The sequence below is a fragment of the Serinus canaria genome, chromosome 1 (assembly GCF_022539315.1).
Source record: "Serinus canaria isolate serCan28SL12 chromosome 1, serCan2020, whole genome shotgun sequence".
Classification (NCBI taxonomy): domain Eukaryota; kingdom Metazoa; phylum Chordata; class Aves; order Passeriformes; family Fringillidae; genus Serinus; species Serinus canaria.
The window spans coordinates 111,595,034-111,621,430 of record NC_066313.1 but is presented as its reverse complement, the minus strand read 5'-3'; the positions used below and the strand labels follow the sequence as shown (position 1 = coordinate 111,621,430).

Genomic DNA, 26,397 nt, shown 5'->3' with positions numbered 1-26,397 from the left:
TGTATCACCATTTGGTAATATTTGTGTTTCACCATCTTTTCACATCAGTGTTGCATTCCTGGGCCTCATGAAAGATCTTCAGGCAAGAACAATCACCCTGTTTAACGCATTCACATCAATATTTATCCACAGATATTCTCCCTTTCCCTTCACAATGGCAAGGGCTGGCCAGGCACAAACCCCATCCCTGGCATCCCATGGAACACCCCAGTCCTGCCACAAGGACCAGCCCAGGCTTGAGCCTGGCTCAGCCTAAACACGAGCTCAGCCGAAAGGCACATGTGGCCCTGGTTGTGGGATGCTGGTCACAGAGGTGAAGTGTCAGGCAGACAAAGCTGGGACTTGTCTTTTTTTTTTGCGCAGTGTTTGTTTATCTGCCGCACACGTCGTGCCCGGTAAGACGAAGCCACCGGTTTCAGATTACAAATATACCATAAATGCCATCAGTGATTTATTTTTCTGCCGCGCCTGGGAAAGCAAATTTGGCATTTTTAAAAAAAAAAAAAACTTAACTTGACACTGATGTATTCTGATTGCCACTGCAAATATAGATGTTTTTGTTATGCACAAGCACTGTTTTGATGTGATGGCCAAAGCTCTCAGAGGGTTGGATTCGGAGAGATTGAGCATTGAGAAAGATCCATCAGATTTTGGGACCCCCGCCACAAACAATTTTCAGTTCAGTAGGACTGGTCTGAGAACAACTTTAATGTGCTTTTTACTCTGAGGCATGTTGGTTCTAAAAGCCACTGACAAGTTTCGCACACAAACATTTATGTTTGGAGGAGGCGCTGCCAAGCAAGCCTGTAAAAACCATTAAATCTAGAATTTGTTATTCCACTAAAGCATTCTGAAAAATCACACAGAGAGGCTGCATTTTGCAAAACCTGGAGAGGTTAATTTCACCCCTGAAATGTGATTTCTTTTTAAATCCTTTTTTCCTCCGTAGTCCTGCCGTAGGATCCACCCCAACATCTGGAGAGCAGAATCCAGGCTGACAGACTAATGCACATGTGGAGCAGTGCGTTTGCTCCTTTGCTGCTTCTCAGGACAGACACATTGTCTCCCTCTCCTTCTGTCTGTCCCCTCCTTTTCTTTTCCTCATTTTTATTTTTTTTTTTCACCCTTCCTTTAATAAGGCTCCACATGTCTCGCAGCTCTCTGCTGCGAATGTGACCAGGATGTGATATTGCCTTGCACCAACACACAACGTCTGGCTTAGGTGATACCAAGTTACTGCCCTGGCTTTGAATGCCTGCAAGGTTATTAACCAGCACATCTGGCTCTCTCCCTAGGAGGGTGAGTTCTGCAGTGCCCCAGGAATTTCTTTCATACACCACTTTTATTAGCTTTTCAAAAGAATACGGATTACCACTGGAAGGGAAGACTTAGGTCGTTTGCAAACATATTGGTCGCCAACCTGCTTGCCATGTTTGAAAAGCAACAATAACCACAACTCGTTATTTGAATTTCAGAAGTAATCCTCCTTCATTTTAGCAAACTATTACTGCTCTTGGTCTGCATTAATGAAAAAATGGCTGGCGATTTGTGATAAATAGAATTTAAAACAAACAAAAAAAAAAAAGACGTTACAGAAAGCCACAAGGATAACTTAGTTTGGAAATACAGCCCCCAAAACATTAATTTCTAATCCTATTTTTCCTGCAGACCTCACTCCATGATCACAGAAAGGGAAGAGAAATGTGTTTCAGGCTTAATCAAAAGAGAGAAGCGCACGTGTAGCTCCAGAGAGCAAATTTATCTCCTTTGCCCACACATGGAAGCTGCACAGGACGTGAAGTCTGAATGCACAAGTGATATTACTGTAATTTCCCATCTGGACATCCCTATTTCAGTAATGCCAGAGAGGCCTTTTCTGGTTTCATTTATTTCACTTCCGAAGCAGTTTAAGACAAACGGGAAAACTACGGAAAAAAACCCCAATCCATGTGGGGTTGTTACAGAGGGAGCTCCCCAGGGCTTTCCTTCTACATGCCCAGCAAAGTTCAACACTCCTGGCCAAAGCTCTCCTGAAAAAAACTCTGGAAACACCTGCCCAGCTCCCTGCCTGCCTCCCAACCCACCTGGAACTCCACCTTCCCACCACCTGCCACTGCTGAACACACTTCAAGTGCAATATTCACCATGCAGAATTAAGCAAGACCAGGAAAAAAAAATTAAAAACTGCTGGACTTGCTAATTAATCTCCTTTTGAAGCCAGATTTTCAGAAGCTGTGGGCACTCAGCAGCTCCCATTGTTCCAAGTGGGAGTTGTTTGGCACTCCCAGCTTTCGAAGGGCTGCTCCTCCACGTAGGTGTTTAAATGGGAGCCCTGCTCTCCACTAACCTTTCACAATTGCTTTTGGCCAGGCTGATCCTCCAGAAATATCCCAAAGAGCGGTGCAAGCACTCACAGAAAAGTCTATTTTAAAACTAAGCATAAATAGCCCACACTCCTCCAGCCAGGGAAAAGAAACAACATTCTGTGATTTCCCCGACCAAGGGAGACAGCCAGGCAAAAAGTTCACCAACTCCACTAAATTCATACAATGAAAACAAAACAAAGATTCCTAATTATGCAAATGAAAACAGTGAATGTTTTCAAGAATGTCACAACCTTAGGTGGGGATTTCTGCCAAACGGAGCAAGAATTTAAATCCCTCAGATAAAATCCTGATTTCTTTAGATTAATATCCAAACAAAAGGCATGCCTGGTTGAAACTCTAACCATAAATTTTAGAATCAGATAAATTGCAGCCAACAGAACATAAAGATCTTCTCACCTCCTCAGGTCTGAATCTTCTGAAAAGCCCACCTTGGCAGCCTTAGACTTGGCATTATTCACTCAGCTCCAGCCTTCAAAAGAGCCACGACTCGTTTGGTCCACTAAGGCTCATGGAAATCCTTACAGGGATTTTTGTTGTGCCTGCCTACAAATTGCATTGTCTTCTAAAGGCTTCCTGTCCTGCAAACAGAGGCACCAGCACAGAGATTCTACTGAGATTGTTTTCCCCTTCTTCTGCTGCTTTTATTTAACACACACAAAAAAAAAAGGGGGTGGGGGGGAGAGAGGACTGGTAGAAGTTCCTTACAGGAGTTGGGAGAGGACATCTGCAGGCAATTTAACATGAGGGTTTGTTTCTGTGTCAGCTGGCAACCCCTGGATAACTCTGTCATGTAACTTATATGCTAAAACATGATGTAGGACAACCAGTGAGACTGGGTAAATATGGCAGCACATCAGTTTTATTTGATTAAGATTTATACTTTTTGAAGGGAGCAGCCCTGCCACAAACTCTGAAAACAAATACAACCCTGGAGCTGTGAGAGTGTCCCAGCCTGATCTCCAAACCCACCTTCTGCTGCAGCCCAGGAACAGAAAACAGTTTTTTTCAGGTGAAGATGGGAATTTTTCCATTCCCTCCCAGTTCAGGAGTAATCCAGCTCATCCTCCTCTGCAGGTGACAGCAGCAGAATGTGGAAGGGCTCAGGCAAACCCGAGGCTGAGCCCACACTTTGTGCCTCAGTTCTCTGCTCCCTGCCCACTCCAAAGGAACGCAGACCAGCATCCAAAGGGAGCTCTGGAGATAACCCAGCTCCCCAAGTTTCCCCACCCCATGTGTTTAACTTCCTCCCAGGCAGAAGAATCTGGTCAAGTGAGGAAAGCTCATCCATCCTGGTTCCACTTCTGCTCTTGCATCAGATCTTACGTATTTTGACATTTATAGCCACGCATTTGAACTGAGGCCCTCAATAGATTCAATTGGTGAAATTACCTTCCCCTCCCTCCCTCCTTCCCTCCTCCTCTTTGTGTGTGTGCACACTTTGGTTTAGATTATTAGACATTTAAAAATCAATCTTGCCGTTAAATGTTTAATGGCATAATTGCTCCTGTTGCCTAAATTTGTTTAGTTAGTGCTTTATTAGCATGTAATAACTGAAAGTATATTTTCCTCTGTCTCAGTTAATAACATCTCTGCCATGGCTGAGGTGCTGTGAGCTGGCTGCCTTCAGTTCTGGGACAGCTCTGGGGAAACTGGAGAAATTTACTGAAGCTTTAAGTTAGCAGTCAGTGCCTCACCTTAACTCAATCCTCAGCTGGCCTCCAGTTGGGTTTTTAAACAATGTTTTTGTTTATTCTGAGTTCATTTTGAGGGGCTTTTAGTGCAACTGTTGGGCAGGGAAGTTCTGCTGTCCCAGACCTGGACACCTGTGCCAGCTGTGTCACACAGGATGGGTGAGGATGGCAGGGACCACAGAGGGTCCCTGGTGCCACCTCCCTGCTCCAGCAGGGCCATCCCAGGGCACAGGGCACAGGGCTGGGTCCAGGTGGCTCTGGAATGTCCCAGGGAGGAGCCCCCAGAGCCCCTCTGGTCCCTGCTCAGGGCTGGGCACTGCCCAGGGCAGAAGTTGTGCCTCCTGGGCAGGGGAATTGCTGGGCTCAGCCCCTGCCCGTGGCTCTGGGGCCATGGCTGGGCCTGGAGCAGAGCCTGGGCTGCTCTGAGCTCTGCACACAGGGACAGACACAGGGACAGACACGGGGACAGACAGGGACAGACACAGGGACAGACACAAGGACAGACACAGGGACAGCCAGGGACAGACACAGGGACAGACACAGGGACAGAGACAGGGACAGAGACAGGGACAGCCAGGGACAGACACAGGGACAGAGACAGGGACAGAGACAGGGACAGAGACAGGGACAGACACAGGGACAGCCAGGGACAGCCAGGGACAGACACAGGGACAGACACAGGGACAGACACAGGGACAGCCAGGGCTGAGGCTCCCCTCAGCTGGGGCTCCTCTCCAGGCTGAACACTCAATTTAACAAACAGCTACACACAAGTCCCCCTGTGCTTAATGTAACCACACCAAGTCCCCATGGAAAGAGGGGAAGGACAAAGGTGCTTCCCACTTAAAATTAACCCCTTCCTAATACACATCTCCCCCTTTCTTTAGAAAGGGACCCCAGATACTGCTTAAAGTAATTGAGTTATTTGGGAAGGAAGGGACCTTGAAGACCATCCAGTTCCATCCACACTTTTCACTATCCCAGGTGCTCCAAGCCCCATCCAACCTGGCTTTGAACATTTCCAAGAATTGGGCAGCCACAGCTTCTCTGGCCAACCTGTGCCAGGGTTCCTGCCATATCATTCACACTCTTGACATGCCAGCTTTCTGGGATCTTGGAAAGTTTCTCAGTGTGACCAAGAGAGAAACCTGCCAGCCCACTCTGGAAGGCTCCCAGCACACCTCAGATTTACCTCCCTCCTTCCCAGTGTAATTTGAATTTGCAATAGCAGGTTACAGTGTCCTACCAAACATTTACTGCTGTTCAAGGAGGTGATAATGACTGCCAGCAAGTTGATCTCTTTGATCCAAGGCAATCACAGATGATATGGAATATACAACACACATGCCAAACACTTTTAAGCCTCAGCAGCAGAAGAAATTGATCCCTTCCGTGTCACAAAAAACCAAAAAAAAAAACCAAAACCCAAAACACTGGCAGCAATAGAAGCATGGGCCTAGAGATGCAGAAGAGTAGGGTGAGATGGGATATCAGGAAAAAATCCCTCCCTGGCAGGGTGGGCAGGGCTGGGATGGAATTCCCAGAGCAGCTGGGGCTGCCCCTGGATCCCTGGCAGTGCCCAAGGCCAGGTTGGACATTGGGGCTTGGAGCAACCTGGGAGGTGGGAGTGGGAGGTGTCCCTGCCATGGCAGGGGTGGAACTGGATGATCTTTAAGGTCCTTTCCAACCCAAAACATTCTGGGATTTTATATCTCACAGTAAAAGTCACCCATATTAGTTGAATTTAAATATTGCTGGAAATCTGGAGGGCAACATTTGGGGTTTATAGGTTACTAGACAGTAAAAAACCTGAATTTCTGAGGAGGAGGAGGTAGTGAAGAAAGCACTGTAGAGCCTCTGGGGAACAGAACTCACTGGCCACACAGACATTGGATTTTAGGGGCACAGCAGTTACCCCTTCTGCTCTTCTAGGTGAGGACAAGATACACTTTTCTGATAAACAAACAATATTGCACAAGAAAAGCACATATTGCACAGAATCAGTTTCTCTTTCTAATTAAACATGCATGGAAACATCCAAATATTCCCTACTGTCTTGAGCCAAGGAAGAATTTCCACAACAAGAATTTGAATTGTCTTGGGAAAGAACACTGGGAGTCTGAAAATATCCTACAGAACAACAGGGAAAGACTTAAGGCAAATGATAAAATAGCAAGTTGGTGAAAGGTATCTAATCAAGTGCCCATAACTGTTTATGAGGTAATGTCTGTATTAACAATCTAAAGAAGAGGATAAAACAACACATCAGCCAAAGATATTGCACCCCAGAGTCAACTTTGGGACACCAGCAGGATTGGGGAAATAATCCAAAAGGGTCTTGAGGAGGTAGGAACAAGGGTAGGAAAAAATGAAGTAAAAATTCAGATTTAAAGAGGATGGGGCTAAGAACAAGTTGAAATATGAGATTTTCTAAAAAGGGAGGGAAGAGGGAGAGGAGGAGCAGGGAGAGTGAGAGAGAGAAGAAATTAATTTTGGAACAGATGAAGCATATCACCAAGTCCAAGAGAATCATTTATCCCTGTCTGGGCTGCTGGAGCAGCAGCTCCTGGAAAATGCCTTTCAGCCCCACAAGGCATTACCAGAAGTGTAACAAAGGGGTCATTCATGACCCCATTTGTGACCAAACAAGCAGGACAGCTGAAAGAAGGGCTGGATGCAGAGATGAGGGGGGAAGCTGCCTGATCCCCACCACCCAAAACAGACCCTGAGCAGAACTGATGTGCTTGGCAACCTCCCCTCAGCTCCCCCTCTTTAGGAAGGTGAGGAGGAGCAAAGTCAGTGTGAAATTAAGGAGTTTCAATCCCTACAGAGTAGCTGAGTGTGAGCAAATGCTTCCCAATAACGAGTCAGGGGGAATCATCCCTCAGAAAAGGTGAAAAATGATCCATTCCTTGGGATATCTGTGGCCAGATGAAGGCAAAATACAAATGCAGTGTATATTAAACTTACAGTAAGTATGTCATCTCTGTAAGTAAGTAAGTAATCTCTGGCTTGCTCAGAGATAATCCCCACACATCTTTAGCATTTGCTCTGCAGATCCGTGTGAGGATAGTCCAGGGCAGGTGGTTTCTGTAAGCAGTTTCCAAGGAAGAAGGACACAGCCCTTTAGAGGGTCCCAAGGCTGCTCCAGAGCCAGAATTCCTTGCACCCCTTCCCTTCAGTGATCTTAATGAAGCCACACACAAAACTGACAGCCTTGGAGGCACAAACAGCACTGGACACTTGGGTTTGTGGAACTGCTGACTTCACATGCCAGGGTGGGCAGGACCTAAGGAAGAGGGGATAAGTGGGATTGAGAAACCTTTACAGGCTGAGATTTGGGAGCCCTCAGTCCCACTCCAGAGCAGAGCAAGGGGAACAGGAGGATCTTCTTTCTCAGTGTCCCCAAAGTAGAACTGGTTTTGTTCCTGTTCCAGTTTGTCTTGTCCATCTGTCCCAACTTCTTGTAGCTTCTCCCCACCCTCAGCTTCCCACCCTGGCTCTGCTTTCCAAGACCATCCATTTTATGATTTCTACCCACCACCAGTGGAAATGTCCAGACTTTGAAGTGTCTGGCAGACTGCAGAAATGAGATTTAAACACGTCTGACTCCATGTAACAAAGGGTTCATGTAAAGCACATCTATCAGCCAGAGCTCTGAAAATGCATTTGGTACTCTTTCCTTTGCTCTTTCCTGCTTATGAAGAAGATAATTTTTGTTTAAAAATGGCCCCACTTAAGGAATTATCCATGCCATTAGTCCCTATAACAATAGAGATTAAAGTCTCTAGACCATCCCTATCAAAATAACACACTCTTCTTTGAACATGTCATTAACACTGTTTTCCATCTGGCTGTTGGCAGCAATCTTGGATTTGCTCCGAATTGCTGAAAGTTCATCAATTATAGCACACAGAAGCCATTATCTCTCTTTTCCTTTAGCAAGGAGGTATTTGCTCAGGCAGACAGAAGAGGTAGAGGTTCAAGAGCAAAGAAAAAAAGAAAATAAAAAGAAGGAAGAATTTACTCACTGGAACTCTATAGCAATCATTTGGTCACCATCCAGAATTTTAAGCTGCTGAGAAGTGAATCACAATTTCTGCCTAGGAGGGGATTCTAGAGTTCAAATCCAGTAGTGATTCTGGCATTATTACAGGTAACTGACACAGGAGGGAAATGGAACAGCAAATCTGAGCCCTGGCAGTGTGGGAGCTCTGAATGAGCACGGGAGGGGAGGGAGGAGTGCCACCCACATCCATGGTAAACTCTGCTTATAAACTCATCCATGGCAAACTTTACTTTCTGAGGACACAGAGTAAGCTGTGATGATCATTCAAGCAAGATTTAGGGGCTCTAATCCAGCACAATGAGAAAGAAGAACAGTGAAACTCAAGCTGTGGCTTTACCCTGTCAGTACTAAAACAAGGGAAGAGTTTCACCAGAATAATGAATGAAGGCCAGAGTGAGAGGCAAGAGAAGGGGATGGAGCTACAACTGCTCAGCTCTGGGGGCTGCTGATACCAAAACCTTTTCACATCTCTCATGAAGCAGGCAGCAGTTATCCCTGAGCTGCAGGGAAACCAGTTTGCAGCCCAGGAAATGCTCAGGAGCTTGTTCACCCCTGTGCCCCGGGGCTAAAGGCACCTTCCCCCAGTGAGAGGCCACTGCAGGACATCTGCCCATGGGCTCATCACTGGAGGAGGGCTGGCTCATGGGTCAGGAGCAGATATTCCATGTTTTCTGGCAGGGATAGGAGTATGTTATCACCTGGTGGCAGGCTGTGATCCAGCAGAACTCCATGCTCTTCATGGATCACCACCCCATCCAGGTTACAGTGGGTCTCAGTACCTCTTGTGGGGCTTTGGGCCAAGCTCTTTGTATCCTTGGCTTGGATTTCCATGCTCTCACTCCCAACTGAGCTGCCCAAATATCACTTCATCAGCAGTCAAAGAAGTGCTTCAGCCATGCAAAGAATCCACAAGGACCAAGCTTCTGGCTCAGGCAAGACCCCAAAAAGAGGTGGGGGTAAAAGCCAGGCTTTATCCTCCTTATGCTGGAGGATGATAATAATAACAGTAATAATAATAATAATTCTGTTGTCCTTCCCTTCTTATCCCCCTGCCTGCTCAGGCAGACTGTATTGTGCATACAAAACTCCCAGCATAACAAAGTCTTGGATCCTATTTAGAGACTCTACAATTCCAGGAAAAATAACAGATTATATCAGACCCAGAATATACTCCTTAACAAATAATAAAATCAGATTTAACCATAACACAACAGATTAGGCACATCCAGCAGCATCTCTACACTGCCACAATCTGAAATCCACTACTCCTTGCCCAAAAAAGGAATTCTGGGGTCAGGTTCTGTGATACCTCCAGCAACAATATGGGATGCTGTGCATGGAAATGTGGATTTGTCACCCCGGCAGAGAAGTGCTAAACTCAGGAGTGGTTTTCAGAAACTGCTATGAAATAATTATTTTATTCCTTCTAAGAAACCAGGTTTTCATTCATTGTAGTATCAGGAACAGCTTCCAGATCTGATAACCCAAAACTGACAGATTCAGAGGCAACAACCTCAGTTACATCCACAGAACAAATGAGGTTGTACAGACACAGACCAGATGAGCTTGGCTTGAAATGTTTGATGCCCTTGGAGTATTTTTTATCAAGAATGTCTTCTTTAATTAAACTGTTTGGGGTGTGAAGTGTTCCCATTCTTCACCTTCTGCAAGGAAAAACCAGAGTGTGCCACCCACAAGCTGCTGCCATTCACCAACCTCTTCCCCCCACATCTCAAAATCATCACCAGCCAACAGAAAAGTCAGACCAGCTAAATGTGAACTGGCCAAATCTTTCAGTAGCCTTGATCCAATGCAAATCACACCCATTTCCCCAGGATACACATTACTGATAAATACTGTCTTTTTTTTTGCCTTGGATTCTCCTCACCCAGCGAGGCCCAAAGGAACAGCAGTAACTTGGTTTTTTTAAGAATTGGTTCCACAAAATCCCCTCACAGTGATGGCACAAGCTAACTCAAGTCAAACAAACATCTGACCTCTTGAAAGCAGAATTTAACCCTTAAAAAAATATAAGGTTTATTTAAAGGTCAGTATTTACAAAGCATAAATCCCTAAAAACAAAATATGCAAATGTTGGGCAGCATTTTGGAGTTTTTCTGCGACTGTGGTTGTAAGAACTGGAGTGCAATGGTAACAAAACAACAAAAATATCCCAATAAAATGTGTGTAAATGACAGTCTTGCCTATACAAAGCCAAAATTTTATCAGTGTGAGAAGGTTTATTTATTTAACTTCTCTTACAGGCACTCAATGTCTGAAGCTGCTCAAAGATCAGGGTCAGAATTCCCCATATTTTGCTGAACTGGAAATGAAAATCCAAAAACATCCATTCCTTTTTCTTGTCCACATCAAATGTTTCTTTCCTTTGTGCCTGGACCAAACACAAGGTCATGACTCAGGTGAAATTACACATTAGGGAGCCACAGGGTCAGCAGATCAATGTCAGATGCCTCATTCAAGCTGAAAAATGTAAAGCTTAATCTTTAGTATCTCTGGAATGAAGCTGCCCAAACAGAAGGAGGACACACGCTTTGAGGCTTTCCAAACATTCCCAAAATTGGACAGGATCTGCCTGGGTGCAGAATGGGGAATCCTGGGTAAGAATCCAGCTCTCATCCCATTCAGGGATGGAGCACAAGAACATTGAGATTTGTTACATTTTCCTTCTGGTACCAGAAAAGGCTGATTTCAAACCAGAACACACAAAACTCACACAATGCACATGAGATCCCCATTTCTGAAAAAAAAGATGAAATCTCTGAGTATTCATCTTGCCATATTCTTGTATATTTTGCATTATTTTTCTGCACATGTTCAGGCAGAAAACTGCAATCTTGAAATCTGCCAAATCTTAAGAATCCAGACACTTCCCAGAAGGTGAATTTTCCAAGTTCCAGCTCTAAATGTGCAGGGATGAGGCTGTGTCTGCTCATTGAAGGATATAAAGAAACACCACTGTGTGACAGAACACAGTTAATTAAACAAAACCTTATCAAGGATGATTGCAATGAGCCCAGTTTCTCTCTTCTGCATCCCAACAGCATTGAGAGATCATAGAATCATGAAATCATGGAATGGTTCGGGTTGGAAGGGACCTCAAAGCCCATCCAGTGCCACCCCTGCCATGGCAGGGACACCTCCCACTGTCCCAGGCTGCTCCAGCCCCAGGGTCCAACCTGGCCTTGGGCACTGCCAGGGATCCAGGGCCAGCCCCAGCTGCTCTGGGCACCTGTGCCAGGGCCTTCCCACCCTGCCAGGGATGGATTTTTTCCTAATATCTTCACCTAAATTTCCTCTGCTCCAATTTGGAGCTGTTCCCCTTGTCCTGTCACTCCAGCTCCAGATGAATTGTCCCTCTCTGGATTCCTGTAGTCCCTTCAGACACTGGAGAGTGCTGTGAAGGCTCCACAAAACCTTTTCTTCCCCAGGCTGAAAAATCCCAACCCTCTCATCCTGTCTCCATAGGTGCTCCAGTCTCTCTTATCAACTCTGTGACCTTCTCTGGACTTGTCTCCGTGTCCTTCTCAAGCTGGGGGCACCCGAGCTGTGACCAGTGCAGGCAGCACAGCCCAGCACACCAAAGAGGCTTTCCCACATCCCCTGCACCACTTTAATCCCTTTTTTATTTTAAAGAATGCAGCTATGTCCACTTTTAAAGCCGGAATGACCCGAGCATCCGTGGCTGCTTTCCAAAGAATGTGTTTAGACCACAGCAGGCCCTAATGACATAAACAGAAATCAGAAGGATTTGAAGTGGAGTTGGCCAGCTTTCCTACCCCAAACACAGCATTAAAGTAATTGCCTTCCTCACACCCTTTTTCAATAAAACAGCCACTTTGGGGTGATGCTCTGCTGAGAACAGGCTCCTCAATTCCCTTGAACACACCATTACAGAGATTTTTCTGCAGCTCTCTTGCTGTAATAAGATACTTTCATACCCAGCCTTGCCCTCTCCCACTAACTCCTGTGGTTAAAGAAACCTTCTTTGGGCACCAGTTTTGGCAGAAAGCATGGAACTGAGTTATTCTTTATGTTATTTCTGCTGCTGTGAGCATTTAAACAGCATGAAGAAGTACTAAATCCCTTTCAGTGTTTTCAAGCCTTACTGGTTTTAACCCATATTGAGGTAAAAATTCACTTTTTTGAGGGGAGGAGGATTTGTTTTTCTGCTCTTTCCATAAAAACAGCTGAGGACCAGAAGGCTGTGGAAGTGCTGGGTCTGAAAAACCTGGAGAGGGGGAAAGAACGAGCTCTCCCACTACTGCAACTCATCCTAGTAACTAAACACAACCCAAAAACAACTCAGAGAGAGAGATTCTTTCATTCACTGAGTTTTACAGAAAAGGGAGTTGTTTAAAATAATATTTCATTTTTATTCTATGCTTCAGTTAAAAATAAGTTGTACAGTGGAGCTTTTTCTAGAGAGAGCTGCTGACTGGGAGATGGCAGCCAGCTGAGGAGAAACTCCATGAAAGAAGTTGCAGAAAATATAATTAAAAAAAAAAACCAGACAGAAAAGCAGTCAGAAAGAATGAAAGAGTCCTTAAAAGTCATCCAGTGCCACCCCTGCCATGGCAGGGACACCTTCTCCTGTCCCAGTGTCCAACCTGGCCTTGGGCACTGCCAGGGATCCAGGGGCAGCCCCAGCTGCTCTGGGCACCCTGTGCCAGGGCCTGCCCACCTTGCCAGGAATAAATTTCTTCCCAATATCCAACCTAAATTTCCTCTCTTTCAGTCTGAATTAATTGCTACTTGTTCTATCACTCCAGTTCCTGACGAAATTTGTGTGCAATACCCCAAAATTCCTTGTTCTCTGCAACAGCTGCATCTGCCAGGTCTCATAGGTTCCACAAAGGAGGATGAGAAACCCACAGTAATAATATTGATAATAATAGTCACAATCCAGTAAATACAAACCCTTCCTTCTGAAACACAGCAAACCAATGCTGCTTTTAAGGTGTTTTAAATGTTGCAATGAATATATGGAAGAGATGCTTGCTTGGATCTGAATTTTTGCATGATGCTCATTTTCCTTCTGCAGTTGAATTCAATGTTTGCCACTGGATGCCGTGGAGCAGAATCAGGGACACAGAAATCCAGTGGTTTTCAAGGAGGTACATTTCATCAGACACACCAAATATGAAAGGATTATCAAGGAGGGTTAATTTTAGAAAAAGTTTTCTTTAAAATATCCACGTGCTTCAGAGCAGATCAGACAGGTGTCAGCAACAAAGACTGCAGGGCTGACTCAGACAACAGCACGTAAATATTGAGGAATAAAGAGCCCATGTTGAGCAGTAGCACAATCTATAAACATGCAAGAAAAGCTGTGGTATGTGTGCATATTCTCTAATTTTATGGCTCTCCAAACATCTGAGGACTCACAATAAACAGGAAACTAACCTTGATGTGAGCTGCTGGATCGGGGACAGTCTGAATCATGTCCTTTACCAGGCCAACGTGTTTACCAGGAGCTCAGATCCCAAGGCAGCTGCATAACCAGAGAAACAAAAGGCACATCATTATACTTTAAATGTTTATTTTCAATAGAAATCTCTTTTTATAGACTGATAAGCATCTTTCCTTCCCCAGACCTCCTCGAGGCTCAGCACAGCTGAAGCTCTAAGACACTTCTGCCTCCATAGGATCTGTTGAGGATTTATTTCCTGCAGGAGAAAACACTCAGCCCTGAAATTTTTCATGGAAAAAATGGTCTTTATTTGCAATGTACACTTTTCCCAAAATAAGAACTTGAGACAGGCTCTGCCCTGCCCAGCCCCATTATTCACCCAAGATATCAGAGATTTCCACAAGCCACTCTTCCCAATTTAGAGACACACAGCAGGACTGGGACAGATCTGCAGCTGACAGAAAAAAAAACAGCATTTCACTGAAGCTGTGCCCGTTTACAAGAGCTGCAAATCTGGTCCAGACCCTCAATTAAGAGCACTTCAGAGCAGGGATGTTCTGGAATCCCTTATCCATGTCCAGTAATGGAGTGCAGAGGGGCTGGGGCAGGTGGGCTGCATTTGTCTGCATGTGTAGGGGGTGGAAAACCATTAAAGCTCTTTAAAATAACAACAGCTTTTAATGTAAATAATGTGGAGTACTACTCAGTAACTTGAACACCAAATAACTGCTAATAAATTGGGATAAATAAAACAAAAAATTAAGAGAATGTGGAAAAATGTGGGAACATGGACATGATTTAAAGTAATCTTGTCTTTTTCTCCGTTCTCCCTTAAAAAAACTGGAATTCCCATTTTTCACACAAGAGATTTCCTTCTGCCCGTGATTTTGAACTCAACTTTGAAAGTAGCAAGGCACTATCAGGGAAACAGTCATTTTCCTCAGCATCAGCTTTTTTTAAAATTTCGTTATCTGCTCTCACATTTAAAATAACTTGAAAATCAAACTGCATTTTTACCTATTGATTTAGGCAAATACTGCCTGGCTAACACTGAGCTGCAACTTGCCCCAGAGACAGTGAGGTGAGGGGACCATCTAAGAACTATTCAAGCTGAATTTGCATAAATTGCACTAAACAGAGCAATTAAAGATATCACCATTTAGATCTTTACACACCTCCCCCTTACTACTTAAACCAGCCAACTTTCCCCCTTCAAATCCATGAAAATAAAGTAATTCATTTGAAGGCCTATTAAAAAAATCCCTAAACAAGTCAAATTCCCATTTTGTCCACTTTTCCCAGCTATCTGGGGATGATCAAATGCCACACTGATGTAATGGTTTTAAAAGAAGATTTTTCTTTCCACAGAACTTCAAAAGCAAGAGAAGTTTTTTCAGTAAAAGCAAAATTTCACCAGCAGCATCGTTCAGATTGAAGTCAGACAGAAACACCAACAGCACTGATGTGCTTTTAATTCCCTCCCTCCCTCCCTTCCACAGTAAATCCATGCCTGCCACATCCTCACTGGATTTATGGGATTCATATTTTAAGCTTTTGAAGCATCTCACACAGGATCTGGAAACTGCGAAGTTTCACATAAAGTGGACAGAAAAGTATTTTGAATCCAGTGTTAGATCATGTTCTCAGTGTTTTCATACTCCCAGCACTGCACCTCGCCCCCAGCTACAGAAGCCCACCCAGGAAAGGGGATTTTTGCCACACCCAGATTTATTCTGGTCTCTCTAAAGCCTTTGCTCAACTTCCAACAGCACCTAAGCTTGGGAAATCCACCCTGAGCTCCATCCCCAAAAATGCCCTGTGTCCCTCAAGCCAGATCTTTCTCTCAGAGCTCAGTCTTGAAGCTCTCAGGGTTAAAGAGAAGTTGTTTGAGCTATTCCAGGCCACTCATTTCACATCTTTTGCCTAAAAAAGATGGATCCTTTATGGAAGAGAAGACAACAGAGAACATTTGCAAACCGGTTGGCAACTCTGCACCACAAGGAATGGGAATCAAAGACAAGCAAATGTTGTCCAATATGAGCTGGAAAAATGAGTATACAATTGTTCTGGACATTTGACTTTTCCCTGTACTGTTATGAACTTAAAAGTGGGAATTCTGCTTTAAACTCAGCCTTTGGCAGTGAATTCTTCTTTTTCACTTGGATATTCCAGTCTTGCTATTCTAAAGTGGGACAAGTCCTTGTCTGCAAAATAAACAATTTTTATCTTTTCACCTCAGGAAATCATGGCTAGGAAAAAAAAAAAAAAAAAAAAAAAGCTGTGGCAGCTTTCCTTGCTTGTTCCAAAGAGAAATACAATTTTCATTATTTCAGCTCCACCTTTACAGGCTGGAATTGGAAGCTTCCAGACATTTGGTATTAACTTGCTGAAGCAGATGGTATCTATTGCCAGACCCTCCTCCACCCCCACCCCAAATTTCATGCTGGTCATGTCTGTGCTTGATGGTCTGTGACAGGCTCTGCTTGTGCCTATAGGGTTTGCCCTGCATCCCCTGAATAATCAGCACTCTAAGGAAAAAGCCAAAACTGACACTAAAACCTGGTTTAGCAAGACATCTCTTTCCAGGAAACTGAAACAAGGCTATTACAACAGAAACTGAAAGTTAAACACTTGCTTAACAGCCTTCCTGATTTAGGGTCATCCTGGAAGAATATTCTGGCTATCCTGGATAACCCTCTGAACAACCTGGGATAGTGGAAGGTGTCCCTGAAGGTGACAGGGTTGATGAGTTGATCCCTTCCAAAACATTCCCATTCTGTGATTCTATGAAAGGATAAATCTGTAGCCACAGAGAAGGTGGCTTCTCCGTGGCTACAGATGAGTTGATCCCTTCCAAACCATTCCCATTCTTCCCATTCTGTGATTCTATGAAAGGATAAATCTGTAGCCACAGAGCAGGTTTTCTTCCTGCTATCCTGAGTCAAGACTAGCGTTTACTAATCCAGCTTTAGCAGCACAGGTTTTTGGGACTTATTTCCATCCTCTGTCACATCCAAAGTGTCACACAGAAGGATGCCACTAGTGAGAACAGCAATACTTGAGGCAGGAGATGTGAATTCCCCTCTGATGCTCGGGACAGATTAAAATATCAAGACAGAAACAAGTTCTTGTACAAAACCAGCCGGAGCTGGGTGTGCCAGTGCTCCCCATGCAGGAGGAGACAGATAAGCTCTGGAACCTGTTGCCTTTCTGGGCACACGTTTGGGGAGTTATGTAAATACATCAAAGGGTGGGGAATCCTTTACACATCTAAATGTGTGATTACATTGTTCTTTTTTTTCTATAGATGTATCAAAATCAAACTTTTAATGGACACACATTACCAACTTACTGAGCCTGAACATCCCCTTTATACAGGAGCTGAACACACCAACCTCTCTCCTGCCTTTTCTTACCTTAGGTGCATTTTCAGTAACTTGGTCATGCTGTGCTCATCTAAAAACCCACATCGGGTTCCTCCTGATGTGTCCTAGACCCTGGAGCAAAGGGCTGCAGAGCAGCATGACCTGCAGTGAGAGAGGCTGACACTAAAGGGCTCCAGGCTGGACGATGCCCACGGGGAGCAGAGGGGGCTGCAGCAAACAGAACCACGGCCTGTGCTGCTCTGTGCCAGGAATGAACGGGGCCCAAATCACAATTAACAGGGTCACTGAGGCTGGAAGAGCCCTGCAAGGTCACTGAGGCCAAGCTGTGCCCCATGGCCACCTTGTCCCCAGCCCAGAGCACTCAGTGCCACCTCCAGGGGACACCTGCAGGGATGGGCACTGCAGAGCTCCCTGGGCAGCCCCTGCCAAGGCCTGAGCCCCCTTTCCATGGGCAAATTCCTGCTGCTGGCCAAGCTGAGCCTGCCCTGGCCCAGCCTGAGGCCGTTCCCTCTGCTCCTGTCCCTGTGCCCTGGGAGCAGAGCCTGACCCTGCTCTGGCTGCACCCTCCAGGCAGGGAGTTGTAGAGGCTCCCAGAAGCCTCTTTTTACCCTCTTTAGCCTTTTTTTCTCCAGGCTTTAAAAGTACTTGTCTGCACAGGTGTCCTGGGTTGCAAGATGTGGCTGGGGCTGTGTGTTCTGTCCCCATCTGTCAGAGCTGGGGCAGTTCTCTGCTGTTCCTGGGGCAGTTTGTTCTTTATCTCTCCCCCAGCCCATCCTCCCTGCAGGAGATCTCTGCTGTCCATGGCCAGGGAGTGTCCCTGCAGGGCTGATCAAATTCCACCATCCCATGGGGAGATGCTCCGCCCAGGGGAGGAGCCAAGCATTCCTCCCTGGATCCAATCTGCCCTGGGAACAGCCCAGCAGCCTTTGCCCCCTGCATTCCCAGAGGAGCAGCTTTCTGCTGCCCTGCATTCCCAGAGGGAGAGCAGGCCCATCTCCAGCAGCCCTGGAGCTGCAGAGGAAAACTCCCCCCTTGGGCAGGATCCCTGCTCCAGCAGAGCCACAGCTGGCACTGCAGGAGGGCTGAGCCCCCCTGGGATGGGACTGTGCCACCAGCCTGAGCCCCCTGGGATGGGACTGTGCCACCACCCTGAGCCCCCTGGGATGGGACTGTGCCACCACCCTGAGCCCCCTGGGATGGGACTGTGCCACCACCCTGACACACAGGGGACAGGGCATGCTCTGACTCTGGCAGTGGTTTTGGAGTTGTTTGTACTTTTGCATTTTTATTTTAAATTTTCCCTATTTAAGAACTGTTATTCCTACTCCCATATCTTTACCTGAGAGCCCCTTAATTTCAAAATTATAATAATTCAGAAGGAGGGGATTTACATTTTCCATTTCAAGGGAGGCTCCTGCCTTCCTTAGCAAACACCTGGCTTTACAAACCAAGACAACAGGAAATAATATTCAGAATACAGCCACAGTTGTGGCCAGTTCTGGCTGATGAACAATTCTGGCTGATGTTTAATAAACAGCAAGCAAAGTGCCAGAGTGGCTGGGCCTGACTCCTGGTGCTCTGAAAGCAAGAACAACATGAAATGGTGATCCAAGCACAGGCTGCCCAGGAGACACAGCTCTGCCTGCAGGCACTTTCCAAGGAATCCTGTGTCCCTGCTGCCTGAGGTGTGGATATCACACAGGAGATCAGCTCTGAATGGCACTGACAGAATAATCAAACACCTAAGCCCCTTTCCTGTGCCAGGCACCCAGCACTGGCACACACACACACAGGGTGCACACTCTGGTCTGGTGAATAACCCCCCAGGCATCACATCAAATTTCTACCAGCATGACTCAGGATGTTTACCATTACTCACAGGAGGTGAATCCCTGAGCAGCTATGCAGAATATCCCAAGTCAGTGCCAGCAGGACTTTCAGACCCCCTCACACTGTCATGCAACTGGACTGGTCACATATTTTTAAAGAACTGATGGTTTCCAGCTGTTGGAAAACTTTTGAGACATCCCTTGCTGGATTGTTTTGTCAGGAAATCTCTTTTTGTGTGCCTGGGTCCCACCAGCACTGGTCAAACAGTGTGTACCAGAGGAAAGGCTGGGATACTCCTAAGGCAGAGCACTATAAACCTGCTCAAGCTCCTGTTGCTGAAGGTTAGAGCTGCACTTCTTAGGCAGACAAATATGCTACATGTGATTTTCAGCCTTTCTGGACCTCTAAAATAATTCCAGCTATGATGGGAGCCCTCATGTTGTGAATTTAAGCCAGATTTAAGCTTGGTGCACTTTAGAAACAGCCTACACATCCAAGGATGCACTGAGAGAAAACCAGAGTGCACTTATCCCCCTGTGATGCTGCTTTATTCATATCACGGGGCTTTACTGAAATTTATTACATTGTTATTAATTTTTTTAAATGAAGTCCTTTAACAGGAGTAAGAAATAAGAGGTGAAATCCTCATCTACTGAAATAAACTGTTTGAACCAGCCCAGAAACTCACCCACCCTGCCTTTCTTGATGTGGGCAAAACTCAGGAGCAGAAGATCCTTACAAGCCTGCAATTTGGGAACTGCTAAGCAAACAAAATCCCTTTCCTGCCCAGCATGGTCCTGTAAGTTTGTGCCTTCCCTTCTCCAATATTTCCAGGTTTAGAAGAAGGTGCTGCAGCTCCTGCTGGCACCTGGGGCTCAGCAAGAAGTCAAGGGGTGCCCCAGGTGGGGCTGAGGCAGCCCCAGCCCCTGGGTGCCTGCAGGATTCCATGGATTTCTGGAGAAAATGGCTCCAAGTGCAAACTCCAGCAGTGTCCAGTGAAGAAAAGCCACAGAAATGTTTATAATTGACATTTGTAAAGCAGGTAAGTGTGAAACACCACAACTCTTCCACTGGCAGGGAGCTGTGACACAGCAGAGCTGCATGACAGGAGCTCAAAGCTTTTATGTTTAACTTGTGGTTGGGTATAACCACTTCAATTTCTGGGTTTGTTTCTTTTTAATTTCTTGTTTCTCTGTAACCTCTCAGTGTTTCAACAGCCTCAACAATAAAACCTTGAGAAAAGAAATTCACCCTCAAGAAATGCTACTGCCAAGGCTGTTCAGGTGCAGTCAGTATTTGCTGCTAGGGTAAGATTTGATTGCAGGTGAATGCCACAAATAAAACAGTAAAGGACAAGAAAACAAAGATACAAAAAGATGTGCCAAGCCAGGAAGTTTCTTTGACTTTCCCCAATTTTTCCAAAACTTTTTGCACTCACTCTGACCTCACAGGACAGAACCCACTGATTGTGTCATGCACTGTCTGATGTGCTTAGTTCTTTAAGAGCAATTTAAACAGAAGTATAACTCATTGACAATTTTCTGACATCTCCTGATAGTTTGGATGAGGGAATTTTCTTTTTTATTATATGGCATTATTTGTTTAAAAAAATACAGTGGGAGAAATAAAAGCTGAGTGGGGCTGGTCTCAATTCTGGCAGCAAAAAAAAAATTGCCGGATTTTTCACTTTGAAGAAACACTTCCAGTTGGAAGGAACCTCGAAACCATCCAGTGCCACCCCTGCCATGGCAGAGACACCTTCCACTGTGCCAGGCTGCTCCAAGCCCCAGTGTCCAACCTGGCCTTGGGCACTGCCAGGGATCCAGGGGCAGCCCCAGCTGCTCTGGGAATTCCATCCCAGCCCCTGCCCACCCTGCCAGGAAGGATTTTTTTCCTGATATCCCATCTAACCCTGCTCTCTGGCAGTGGGAGGCCATTCCCTGTGTCCTGTCCCGCAGTGTCCTTGTGAGAAATCCCTCTGCAGCTCTCCTGGAGCTCCTTTAGGCACTGGAAGGTGCTCTTAAGGTTGCCCAAGAGTTTTTCCTTCTCCAGGCTGAACAACCCCAACTCCCCCAGTGTGCCTTCACAGGAGAGATTCTAACTCTCCTTTTTCTTTCTTTTTCCTTTTCTATTTTTTTTTTTTTAAGATTTTTTTTCTGGAAATAAGAACAACTCCCCCACCCAGCCCTCCTCCTGAAAAGCCTCTCAAGGATTTGGTTTCATGGCCATGCTGACAGGTTCTCTCCCTCACACAAAGTGAATATTATTTCTGTCACTCAGGTCACCATTGCTGGTCTAACTGGCAGCAAAGCTCCTTTCTGATGGGATTCCCTTCCAGCTGGAATGCAGAGATTCCTGGTGGCCCTGGAGACCTCAGGACAAGGCAGGAGGGAGCAGTCCCAGCTCAGGGCTGCAGGTGAGACCTGCCCCAGTTGTAGCAGCCGTGGGTTCAAGCTGACCATGACACCACAACTGGAATGTCACCCTAAGCAAGTCAGTAACTGAGGGGGGACTGTCAGCACCTGCTGGAAAAGCACAGAAGGTGTTTTTCCAGGGTTTAGCTGGCTCTGGACTCACAGCACTACTTCACATCCCTAAATCTGTGGGGACAAAGGGATGCAGCAATCTCAGAACATGTCTCTGCCAGCTGTGTCTGTGTCTGGCCCTCCTGGAGTTCATCAACACTGAACATGGATTTTCTTCTGAGTACATTTCCTTGGAAGGGTCAGCTCTCCTACAGAAATTCCCTCTCCTCCCGTTTGAAGGATGGAGAAGGCACATTTCTGTGCTGCCACCCAAAAGTGTCTGTGCAGCTACTGCTTATCTCACATTCCAGCCCATGATCTCAGGGGAGGATATGGCCCTAAATTAGCTCATTTACAGTAGGAACTTTAAACTACAGCCAAAAATCTCTGGTTTTATTAGTACTCCCTATTATAGTACGCCTCTGACCAATAACTTGTTTTATTTATTTTTCTGGCGAATTACCATGTTCTTATTCAAAGCCATAATGAGGATTATATATCAATGTGGAATGCAGAGCAGCCATTCCTGAAACTCCCAACTGCATATAAAAGAGGTTGGAATTCCCCAAACACTATCTCTTCAGCCCAGGCCACTTACAAATGTGGTTAACATGAATGAAGTAATATCTTCAGAAAGGAAGGAGACTTTTGAGTCACGTCTGACACATTTAACTGCACCATGCACTTTCCACAGCTCAAGGTTTTGACTTTGTGTCTTAATTCCAGGCAGGGATGTTTGATAATGATTACTCCCTGATGCTTATCCTATTGCAGGATACTTGGACACACACATGGGATGCCAAGGGGAGAGTTAAGGCAGGAATTCAAGATTTTGTGCCCTCCCATGTGCAAAATCACAGAGGTCACCAGCAAAGTTCTGAGATCCAGTCAAATTTCCCACCTTTCTGTCCCTGGCAGATTTTTGTGTTTAATTATTCAAACTCAGCTCAAGTCCCAGCTTAGCTGAAGGTGTGCACCAGTCAGACCATGGAGTAACCACCACCTAATTCCTGACTGCAGGTTGTAATTAGGGACCTTGGTTCTCTACAGAAATATGACTTTCCAAAGAAAAATAATGCACTGTGGAAAAGCAGGGTGACATCAGGAGAGATATATAGTAACAAAGAGTAGTTTCTAATTTACATTCATTCCACTGGTTAAAGCCCAAGCCTGTTTCAAACATTTTAAATGGTGCTGCACTTAAAATCACATCTGAGGAAAGATACACAAACTGTTTGTAAAATAATGAATGACTAATTACCTTGAGGTAAGGAAAATTCATACTTCCTTTTGAAAGATAAAAGCAAATAAACATGGTTTAGGAACTGAAACAACAAGATCCAATTCAATAATAACAAATTACATATGGACTCATGGAATCACAGAATGGCTGGGGTTAGAAGGGAGCTGAAAAATCATCCAGTTCCAGCTCCCACCCCTGCCATGGCAGGGACAACTTCCCCTGTCCCAGGCTGCTCCAGCCCCAGTGTCCAACCTGGCCTTGGGCACTGCCAGGGATCCAGGGACAGCCCCAGCTGCTCTGGGAATTCCATCCCAGCCCTGCCCACCCTGCCAGGGAACAATTCCTCATCGCCAAGATCCCACCCAGCCCTGCCCTCTGGCACTGGGAGCCATTCCCTGGGTGCTGTCCCTGCATCCCCTGGGAATTGTCTCTCTCCAGCTTTCCTGGGGCTCCTCCAGGCCCTGCAAGGCCACCCTGAGCTCAGCCCAAAGCTTCTCCTGTGCAGGTGAGCAATGCCAGCTGTGCCAGCCTTTCCTGCCAGCAGAGCTGCTCCAGCCCTCTGCCCATCCTGGAGCCTCCTCTGGGCTCTCTGCAGCAGCTCCAGCTCCTCCAGGGCTGGGCAGCTCGGCAGGTGAGGGCTCTTATCAGCTCCTTCAACCTTCCTTGGCTTGTGCTCCTTGGACTTTAGGATCATTTTTTAAAGAAAGATTGCTGGATTGGCCAACACAGGCATTGTGATCACTTCTGATTCCTGAATTTTCCAGACCAGGAAGGTTTCTCTGTGAACCTGAAACACAGCTGATGTACAGAAGACTGGACTGGATCCTCTAGGGGCTCTCCAGCTGTCAGATACCTCTGCCTCTAGTTTTAATTTTGTTCACAGATCTGTTTCTAATAATCCCATGGAAAATGGGAGTACAGAATCAGGACAACTTTCTCAGCACACGCAGCAATTCATATTTTCAACCACATTTAAGCATGGAGTACAAACTGATGGCACAGGCTTTAAAAACAAACAGTAGTAATTATAAAAAGTTACGAATAACTGTGTGAACACCTCACAGCTTTTTCAAGGGTAATTACTTGACTAAATCTGCATAATCAGAAATTACATACACCATGCACTTTCAGTAATTGCTGAGTACATTAGACCTGTTTATTATTTACTGCAGATCATCCAACAGTTCTGTCAAACCCAGAAAATCCTGAACTGTTACAATGAAAAACAGTATCTAAAACCTGGAGAATCTTCAATTCATTTCAGGGAAATCTAAAGAAAAATGACAGTTTAGAAATACATGGGCAAGAAAAAAAAATAGTTAACATTTTCTCTGCTTTCAATAAATTTCTTCAGTTGTCATATTCTAGAAACGTATATGTTGCTCAGGAACAGAATGTACTGGCACTGAATCTGTTGCATGCAAGCACTCACTTTTAGGGATGCAACAAATGTTTCTGTAATCTGCCCTGGAAAGTTATCCTCCTTTTTCTCCCCCCTAGTTTCTGGGGATGCTTCTCAGTCTGATGATGAAAATCATTATTTTAATGAAAAAAAAAAAATATATATATATGTATAATTTTTTTCCCTGTGCTTATGGAGTCACTTTTGTTGGTCCAGGGGCTGCAAAGAGCAGAGCCTGTCCTGGGGGAGTTACCCATGAGGCAGCTCCAGTGAACACCTTGGAATCTATCCCAAGAAAAGTCAATTTCTGGAAGTGTTCAAGACCAGGGGCTTGGAGAAATCTGGTCTCTAGAAAATGTCCCTGCCCGCTGCAAGGGGTTGGAACAGGGTGATCTTTAAGGTCCCTTCCAACCCACACCTTCCCAAGGTTCCAGGATAAACTGATGTAGTTTCCCAGCCTCAACCTGCACACCCCAGCCATGACCTAAAAGAAAAGAAATTAATCTGCACCTAAGGTGCTCCAGGGAGTGTGAAAATTGTCCCCTATGAGGAAACTTTCCCAAAAAGAATCCTGGCACTGATGCCTTGTGCAGGCTGACCCAGAGCAGAGGCTGGGCAGAGCTAAAGAATAAAGCAGGGATTGATTCCAAGGATCTCCTGCATGAACCCACCTTGGGCAGCACCACAGCCCAGCCAGGGCTGCACCCAAGATGACCCAAAATAGCCCCAAAATGCCCGGCCGGGCACGGGGTCTCTCCCTGGGATCAGCTCTGCTCCATTCCCACCTTGCAGTTCATTGTCCCAGCCCAGCTTTAGCCCAGGCACTCCCACCCTGCTTGTTTTTCTCTCTCCAGCCCACGGGGTTTGTGCTCCTGGCCTGAGATTGGGATCATTTGTCCTTGGTGCCCAGCTGGAGCAGGAATTGTTTTGTCTCCCTGCTCTGTGCACAGAGCTCTCCATCCCATAATATGAACCCAGACCCACACACTAAAGCAGCACAGAATGTGAAACATGGAAAAGCTCAAACCTGAGGCATCAGCACAGCTGAGGACACTCAGTGGAACAACACTGGACTGAGGTGTCCTCCAGCACAGCTTTGTTTCCAAGGACATTTGTGGCACCTCTCTCCCTCCTCAGGCAGGGCTGGGTGTCCCCTGCACTGGCAGAAGGACAGGGATGGTTTTGGGGTATCAGGAGGGATGAAAAGCTCTCTGTGGAAGGATTAACAAGACAGAAGCCTGGAAGGTCCTTCACAACCCCTCTGCAGGGTTCTTCTGTTGTTTTGAAGCTCCACCCTTCACAGGGAACATTAACACGAACAACATGACTGGCAACACCATTTTTTCCCCAAAAGTATTCTTAAGACAAAGTGTAAATACTTGTGGTGATCCTTCTTCAGAATATTAGTAAATACAGCCAGCTTCCAGTGGAAATAATCATCTAACCACAGAACAAAACTAAACACCCTCTGAAGTTCTACAGACTAATCCTCTTTCTGTTACTAAATGCTTTTTTACTCCTTTTGTACATCTTTGGCACAATTTTTTTTTTAATTTATCTTTCTACTTGTGGCACTTTCAGTTCTGATGTTGGAAAGCAGCAGGAAAAAAAACCCAGAACAGCTGTATAAACACAAGGTATTTAAGAAATGAGTGACTTCCATTAAGTGTTGACCTGCACTGCAAAAACTGTTGAAATACACAGATCAGAAAGACTGGCGCCTCCACTGCAGCTTGATTCTCACTTTATCAATAAAAATGTTAATGCATTACAAAAACAGAAATATGCCACATCCTTAGCAAGAAAGTACCTTGGAAGGATATAAGTCATCCCCAATAATGCTTTGATTTGTGACCTTCACAGATTTGTTTTTATTATTTTTTTAATTTCAAATGCATTTGAAGAATGCCTATAAATAGCTTATACTGACTGAATGCATAATTTTAGGCTCATTTTTTTAGCATCTGGATTTTGAAGTACTTTGCTAGATGAAACATGGACCTGTGATCTGTGAAACTGTAAAGTCCAGTGTTTAGAAAAATAGTATTTTAAGGATCTAAATGTATTTGCTAATAGTGAGTGTAAAGCAGTAGTATTAAATTTATAATACATTACTGAATCAGAAAAGCAAATTTTTAAGCAAAAATGCAAGCTGGACTTAAAAATTCAAAGAAATAAATTTCACGTGGAAAAAAAAAAACCTCATTATTTCTATATATATGGCAAGGGAAATGCCTGTGCTCCTCCTCAGACACTAAAAACAGAAGGAAGAGGAATGTATTGAGTTCACCCAACCTGAACTGACAGCAGACAAAAAAACTGCAGCAAAAAAATGGCAGCAAATCCAGCATGTGGATAAGTGAAAGAGAAATATTAACTATTTTATTAACTATAATTCCTATGTGTTTTATTTCCAGCTGGAGGAGAAAAGTG

The 26,397-nt window shown here is 45.2% G+C and overlaps 1 protein-coding gene across 2 annotated transcripts in view; it reads right to left on the bottom strand.

Annotated features, from left to right (window-relative positions):
* Nucleotides 1-26,397, bottom strand: part of ERG (ETS transcription factor ERG) — a 144,858-nt gene that overhangs the window by 91,502 nt on the left and 26,959 nt on the right. For both annotated transcript variants that reach the window (XM_018913384.3, XM_018913382.3), the window contains exon 2: nucleotides 13,572-13,659. In XM_018913384.3, coding sequence (XP_018768929.1) covers nucleotides 13,572-13,610 — 39 coding nt within the window. In that variant the 5' untranslated portion in view covers nucleotides 13,611-13,659. The remainder of the gene's footprint in view (nucleotides 1-13,571; nucleotides 13,660-26,397) is intronic.